This window comes from Glycine soja, chromosome 11 (assembly GCF_004193775.1).
Source record: "Glycine soja cultivar W05 chromosome 11, ASM419377v2, whole genome shotgun sequence".
In the NCBI taxonomy this organism is placed as follows: Eukaryota; Viridiplantae; Streptophyta; class Magnoliopsida; order Fabales; family Fabaceae; genus Glycine; species Glycine soja.
The window spans coordinates 9,378,145-9,386,339 of NC_041012.1; the positions used below are offsets into that span (position 1 = coordinate 9,378,145).

Genomic DNA, 8,195 nt, shown 5'->3' on the forward strand with positions numbered 1-8,195 from the left:
CCACACATATCCTATCATAAAAATCATATTCGTGATTGAGCTCCTTTCAGCATGCGTTTCACTTCTTTACAACGTATTATTGACTTTTAATTAGGGACAGATCCACATCAGGTGTTCAAGGAGTTGTCTGGCTATAACAATTACAGTCAAATGAAGTAGACTGTCTAGGAACAAACTGATTTTTGAAGATTATCAATTTTCTGTCATAGAAGGTTATTAGCAAGATTAAGTATAGACAAACGCAACTGTTACATTTGTTTTAGCATCTTGATATATGTCTTCTTGTATTAGGGAGACTTTTAATTTTCTTTAATTGCGGGGTATGCCCCGTTTATTATTGTATCATTTTGGATTTAATATAATTTACATTTTTTCCCAAAAAAAATGATTTTTCACATATCCTCTAAATATTTAAGCAGTTATCTATCCAAGATTTTTTTTAAACTCGAAATTACCCATTAAACTAAAAATCTGAAATAACACGTATCAATTGATTGGCACACTGAGTTGTCCTCAAACAACCTAATTATAAATACTAAATTCTTAGATAAAATTGAATAGGAATAATTAATATTTGAAATCCTAAATTGTAGCGCGTATCTAATGTCCATTCCCAGTCTAAAAAATTGTCAGGTTTGTGTCTTAGACTATAATCTGGTTAGAAAAAGCTGAAGCAGTTTAACTGGTTTGAATCTTCGAGTTGCTCAAATTGATCGGAACCGATAAATATCACTGGGTTTCATGATTTGCTAGTTATAAATTCAATTACTTTACGTAGGAAAGCCACTTCACTCTATATATCGATAAGAACTTGTGCATAGTTATAAAATGAAATAATATTTACATTTTATAAATTTGACTTTATTAAAATTTATTATTCATTAACAATAATAAATAAACTTATTTTTCACTAAAAGTGTGTTTGAATAGGATAATTTAATTAAATAATGTATTTTTTATAGGAAATTAAATTCTTTTTTGTTAAAAGTAACTGTTTAGATATTTTAGTAAAAAGAATTCAAAATTTTAAAATTTTAAAAGGAATTTTAACTAGTTGAAAGAGTAGAATTTCAAATTCTATCTTTAAGAGAGTGAATTTCAAATTCTCAAATATTTCGACAGCGTCGTGAAATGCGTCTCCGCAGTCAAGAACCAACCCAACAAGATCTGCGACCTCACGCATATGGCGATCAACACTGCAAGCTGCCACACCACGACAGGGTCCAGTAGAGGACCGATTCGACGGTCGCAGTTTCCGACAAAGTCGCCAATCTTAATCAACAGCACTGCCCAGTCCACCACCGACGAAGGACTAAAGTTAACATCAATAGCGTTTCTTCCACCGTTGGGCATGTATTCAACGACGAGTAATTTGTTGTCGTTTGGGTTGGTGCTGAAGCTGATGAGATTGACGAGGTAGGGGTTGGGGATTTGAGAGAGGATCTCGATCTCATTTTCGACAGGGCTGGTGCAGTTGCCGCAGTCGGTGCATTTGGTGGCATGGTTTTTAGAGGTGCTGGTGGCGACAAGTTTGGTCGTTTTGACGGCGACGAGAAGCTTGCTGGTGTCCAGGATGGCTCTGTAGACTCTGTCGTGGCTGCCTCTGCCCATGAAGGTGTCGGAGGAAAAGTCGTTGGCGGCGGCAACAATGTCGGAAATTGATAGCTTCGAATTTTAGTAAAAGAATCCAAACACAAAATTTTAAAAATAAAAGAATTCAAATTAAAGAATTTGAAATTCTCAGAATTTAAAATTCTTTAAAATTTTAAATTGTCTTATCCAAACACACTTTAAGAATTATATGGGCCTTTTAACTTGAATGTCCAATTTATCCCACTTTGTGTTAAAGATTATTAAAAACTATTATGTAAGTATAAAAAAAGTATGAATATTCTCTTATTAAATAGTGAATTACAGAAGATTTTTTTAATTGTATAATAATAAATAAAAAAAATTAATCCATCGTAATTTAAGTAAAAAAATACTAATTATTATGAAACTTTTTTTTTTTTTGAAAAAATAGAGTTAAAAAAAGGTGATTTATCTATTTCACAAGTCAAACATTGACAAGTTTGTAGATATTTGAATTTGGATGTCTTGAAGTGTTTAAATATCGGAGGAAGTGACAGATATTCATCAGAATTCAAAACGCTAAAGATTAGAATTTAGAAGTCCTTTTCATTGTATTCTCTAACTAACTAGCCAAATGCCAAAGACTTTTTCAACAAAAATATAATAGAAAATAGCAGATTATTTTTAAAGTATTTCATTGTAATCTAAATAAAATTTGTTGATATCAACCCTATTAAAATAATGCTGGTGAAGTAAAAAATAAATAAAATTGAAAGATGGTTTATTTTTTTCGCTAGTCAAACATTGACTAGTTCTTACAAAATTGGATTCGGATATCATAGAACTTATAAATAAGAGTAATATTATATTAACAATAAAATATAATTAATAACTAACTTTTTTAATTAATACAAAAATTATTAATTAATTTGACTTAAATTTAAGTCCGAAAGCAATACTAATTAGTATGTTTATCTTGAATAAATTCTAATTCCCCCACCACCATAATAAAAGTAGCTATAATTTTCTTACATAGGACTAGTTTTAATGTTTACATACACCAAAAACAAAAGTTAGGCTGAGATATCTTTAAACCAATAAAAACAATTTATCAATATTATTTTCAAAGTGTAATTTTCAACATTTTAGAAATGCAAACTCGATGAAAAGAGATAAAAGTCATTAATAGTATTTGACCTAATTTTAATTTATTAATCATGAAAACTACTTTAAAGTTAAAAATAAAAATAAAGTTAAAAATCTTAAGCAATCATATAATTCTTTTAGTTCAAAAGTTTCTTTCTAATATCCTATAACAGCATCACGTGAAAATTATAATTAATATAACCTTCAGAAGACAAAATCCCCACACTGCGTAAAAATATATTGTTACATTTCACCTCTAAACGCACATCAATGCATGCAGGTCATCGCTGTTTGATTCCAAAAAAGAGAGAATATTCTAAAACTATAATTTTTATCTTCAGCAGCCATTTAATTTTACAAATTAGTACATAAATCCAACCTTAGAAGATGGACACATCTGGGGGTGGTCCATATACACTCATCCAAGAAAGTGGAACTCGCCATTTGCCACCTTCAATTCCTGAAAATGTCAAATTATAGGAAATATTTCTATCTTGTTACTTTTTCTTTTACTTGCAAACATGTGTATTCACTTTGTTACAATTAAATCTTCTGCAAAATGAGAGAAGTGGATTTTGATACGATAAATACTAAAAGAAAATTGCGGAACAGCCTGTATGAGTGTACAATGCAGAGAGCTAGAGATATTTATCATTCAGATGAAATTCTAGATAACGGGTACTAATACAAGTATTTCAATTGAGCCAGAAAAATGGTTATAAATATTAATCTTCAAAATCCACATTCAAGTGAAAAATCGGGGCAGAAATATCATGACGTGACGTTTGAGAGATAAAAAAAAATAGTGAATCATGAGATCATTGAATTACTTGTCATGATAAGACAATTTTGGTATGAACCAATTAATCCGTCAACTTCACAATGTGTTTATTCAAACAACTGGAATATGCATGAATTATTTAGCTTAATAACAAACAATTAATTGATTTTTTTTATTTATAAAAAGACGACAAAGATAAATAAAGCATACAAATCATTATATATATATATATATATATATATATATATATATATATATATATATATATATATATATATATATATATATATATATAAGACAACAAAGAAAAAGAAAGCTCACCAGTAGTAGGGTGACTCAGCTGGAGAAGTTTACATACTGCATCGCCTAACTGAAAAGCATCCGATATGTTGTCCCCTTCTGAGCAATAACATAACAAGCAGGTGACCTTCAAACCTTTAGCCTGATAAATTAAACCAAAACCTTATATCCATCAATCTATATTAATTAATGCCCTATTTCTGCAATTTTGCAATGAAAAGATAAGGGATAACCACCCCGCTGGCGGATATTTAGGACCCTGAGTTAGTGAACACAATCTGTTTAAAAAAATAAATTTAACAATAACTATCATACATAAAAAGATAAAGACATGAACAGAGATAAAAGAAGAATAAGAAAATGGGGTAGTGGGCTCAAACATATAAAACTAGGAGGTCCAAAATATAAAATTTTAAGATAAATATTTGAGATTTTATTTAAATAAAACAAGGAGGGTGCATTTGCTTAGTCTCACATGAGAATAGGTCAGGGAATGTAAATATAAAATTTTAAGAGAAATACTTATGATTTTATGTAAAATATAACATTTTAAGAAAAATACTTATGATTTTATTAAAATGAGGTGCATTTGCCCACCCTCACATGAACATAGGTCCGCCATTGACCACTTCGCTTATCTTTTTTATTTTTTTATTTTAAAATAAAATGGTGAACAATTAAGCTATTATCTTTTACCATTCTCTGGCATGAAGATTTATTCTTTATATGAACACAAAATTCCTAATGCACATGGCATCACCTTTCACGGCATACAATCAAGGTAGAGCCTTCGAAGGTAGAGCCTTTATCATGGCATACAAACAAAATAGAGCATAACGTGTAGTAAGGAAAACTACTTCCAATTAGAAGGAATTCTTTTTAAAGAAAGTTCAGGACAACAGGAACAAATAAATCATAAAACAAATTTGTTACGTGATGAGAACATTTTTCCCTTCCTCATTTAAATGATTACAGGAGTGACAAGAAATATGGCATCATCAAATTTAAATGCATACAAGTTACCTTGAGAAAAGAAAAAAGTGCAGCAAAAGGCAAGCTAGCATAATAATTTTCTTCTTCTAGCTCATCTTCTACCGAAGTAATATCTTCCACAGTTACATTTCCTTCAGCTAAATCACTAAGATATTTCCAATGCATTTGAGAAGGGTCATACTCTTGAAGTTTCTTCCACCCAAGCTGTTCACAATTTTCATCTGTTCCATTGCTGTTGGAACTAGAAAGGTAATAAATCTGCAAACCACTAATATAATAGCCAATAGATATATCAGAATGGGAAGTATCGCAATGCAATTTCCTAAACCAGACAATCAAAGAAATAAATGAATTAAATATCTTAATTACAAATAAGTGCTATTTAAAAATATACTGCCTCACCTTGACATGTCAACTTTTTGCCATTTTCCAAAATCTAAGCTGGAGAGAACAACAATATGCTTCTTTCCACTACCAGCAAGAAAATCAGCCATATTTTTTGCAAACTCAATCATCATACCCTATTCAAGTGATCATATATTAGTGCAATTTCTTCTTACAGATTCCAGAATTACTTATGTTAATTCCACCATGGAAGCTAATATAAAACATTTAGCTTGGAACTAACATTAAGGTAAGGTACATAGCGCAAAATAATCAAGAAGATTAATATTAACAAGTGGCATGCGCAGTAAATTGTAAATTATTCCAGCCAAATCACTAGTCAAATACCCACAATTCTATGTTACTGTTGATTCATAAATTAGGAAGTAATTATACATATCACTCTTTATAATTACACTAAGAATCAATCGCGTATTTGGCATGCATATCCTTTAAAATTGAAGTATCAATTTCAGATTTCAGAAAAGAGTTGTTCATATAAAGCACATCCTTGAATTTTTCCCCTCCATTTTTGAAGGGAGCAGCAAACCAACCACCACAGAAATATGCACAGCCTTGGGAAGTTTCTGATTAGAAGGGCAACTGGCATGATGTTCAACAGGAAAATATACAAAAGCAATACTCTAGCAATATAACTATCCATCTATTAATAAACCAATGACAATCTATTGAAGGGAATAATAACTAGGCAACAACCAGCAGAATCAGTCAATTTCACAAACTTGAATGACAGAAGAAAGGGGCCTGAAATTAATGCTCATGCATGCAAAAAATAAAAATAAAAAAGGTAACAATGTAACACTGAAATCTCAGCTTCTCCATATTTAATATTTACTACCAAGTACCAACAATTAAGCTTATAACGAACAATCCATACATTGCAAATGACTTAATGATACACTAGCCAGAAAACCAGCATATTAGACTCAGGCAAGCAATTTCAAATTAAAAGAACAACGTAGATGCTGACTTGGGCGATACCTTAACCACCGGTGATCTCTGTTGGATGATAGTGAGAGCATTAGAAGGGGAATCATAAGCTGCAAAAAAGTGATAAGAAAGAGCAGAAAATATTAGGAGCAGGGAATTCGAGATTAAAAAGAAACAAATAATAAAAAGACACCAGCAAAGGAGCACCTTCAAGAGGAAGAGCCAGGTCTCCTTGAGGAAAGGGTCCATAAGCATCATTGCCAACACAGGGCAAAACGTTAGGATCATCCAAATACCCAACTCTCTCAGAACCCATTGATGAAATCAAAAGATCTGCAACTAGCTGCCCCACATTGCCAATCGACAGAGCAGGCTGAAAACACACACAAATTACGATCATGCAACATTCATAGACACACTTAAGCACCAGACTAATAGTTAATAGTTGGGTATAAAATTGAGCTAACCCCACATTTCTACTACAGCAATGGAATGAAAAGAAGAAGATAAAAGTTAATGTCTTTTTTGCAGAATAGAGAGATTATACACAACGGTGTAAACGATAGAGAAATGAAATTGGAAATAAAGAGTGGGCGAAACCCTAAAAAATGAACACACCAAAATCAAAGTGGAGCAATCCTCGTGAAGGTGCTTGCCTTCTTCAGGAACGAACTCCATTTTCTAAGCTAATGCTGAAATTTGTTACTTTGTCACACACGAAGAAGCTTCAGCTCTTTCTGCCTTTGCTATTCTTTTCAGCTGTTTTCAATTTTTCTGATCAACGTCAAGTTTTCAACTTGAGGAAGACGAAACACAGGATCATCATGTGGGCTTCTGAATACGGGCCTCTGTTGGGCTTCTTAAGGGCCTAAAAACATACTCGCGCGGCCCATGTTATTCCCAGTCTCCAGATTTTTCTTACTACAAAAATATGCTTGACAGCAGCAAGTTTTCACTTTTAAATTATTTTTAATTTTTAGTACACCAGAAACTTATCTCTATAGTGTTAAATATTTCACAAAAAACATTCAAATGTTCCGGTGTGTTATTTTCTTAAAAAATATTTATCTTAACAAAAACAAGTCTTTGTTGTGTTATTATTTTAATACAAAATGGAAAATAGTTTTCATTATATATTCATATACAAAATAATTTTTTTGTTGTCAGTTTAGCAACAAGCGAAAGAAAAAAAAAACAAAAAAGCACAATAAAGTAGGAGAAGAGAAGAGGCACTTAAGAAAGATAATGGATGAATTTGTTTAAATTTTAAAAAAAATTAAAATAAGTGTTTTTTATATAAATAATTTTTTTTAAGAAATATATATAATTTCCTTCTTAAAATAAACAAAATTATTTTTTTAAAACAAAAAGTTACATATTTTATAAAAATAAACATTTATTTCAACAAATAAATTTAAATAAAGACTTAATAACTGAGGATCACCTCCAAGTAAATAACCACCCCAAACAAGGGATAATCTACAAGACAAGTATATCACTCTTTGGATAAGGCCAAATATCCCCATCAACCATAGCCAAATATCTTCACATTTGGCAAGTACCCTTCGGCTTGAATTGGACACCTCATCAACCTTAGATGAACACCCCTCGAGTATGCTAAGGCAAGGAACTCATTAAGAATTAATAGTAAAAGATTATTTAAAAGGTAATGCAATCACCATCAAGATCTCATTAATAGGTAATCATGGATTAGTATCCTTACTAATTTTAAAAGTAGGACCTATGCATCTAAAGTCCAATTAGTATGTGTATATAAATGTGAAATTATCAAGGTAACACATTATTCATTCTTATTGAGTGTTACAGAGAAAATTTCCCTGATAACCCTGGGCAAGTACAGAAGAAGAAATGGAATGCAGGAGGGAAGAGAATCACGTACGCAAAAGGAAAGGAGTGAGTGATTTTTTTATTTTTATTTTCTGATGGAAAGGGGTGAGTGTGAAGAAAGTGGAAGAAAGAATAACAGTTAAAAAAAAGAAAAAACAATAAACAAAAAAAATTGAGGAGTGAACAGGTAAAATAGAAGTAGCAAATAACATATGCCTAT

At 31.1% G+C, this 8,195-nt stretch overlaps 1 protein-coding gene across 1 annotated transcript; it reads right to left on the reverse strand.

Annotated features, from left to right (window-relative positions):
- Window positions 1-2,944: 2,944 nt before the first annotated feature.
- Window positions 2,945-6,906, reverse strand: LOC114374354 (proteasome assembly chaperone 2-like). Its single transcript, XM_028331996.1, has 7 exons — window positions 6,746-6,906; window positions 6,335-6,500; window positions 6,179-6,237; window positions 5,195-5,313; window positions 4,823-5,060; window positions 3,821-3,941; window positions 2,945-3,178 (listed from the first exon to the last, which is right to left on the reverse strand). The coding sequence occupies exons 1-7, from the start codon at window positions 6,803-6,805 to the stop codon at window positions 3,099-3,101; spliced, it is 843 nt and encodes a 280-aa protein (XP_028187797.1). The 5' UTR covers window positions 6,806-6,906; the 3' UTR covers window positions 2,945-3,098.
- Between the last annotated feature and the right edge of the window lie 1,289 nt (window positions 6,907-8,195).

Excerpts from the sequence above, each read along its gene's own strand:
- LOC114374354 (XM_028331996.1), bottom strand. The coding sequence starts at position 6,805 with ATGGAGTTCGTTCCTGAAGAAGGCAAGCACCTTCACGAGGATTGCTCC. Across the intron at positions 6,501-6,745 it reads ATTGCTCCACTTTGATTTTG|CCTGCTCTGTCGATTGGCAA; the intron begins GTGTGTTCATTT and ends GTGTGTTTTCAG. Across the intron at positions 5,314-6,178 it reads AGAGATCACCGGTGGTTAAG|GGTATGATGATTGAGTTTGC; the intron begins GTATCGCCCAAG and ends TCACTTGAATAG.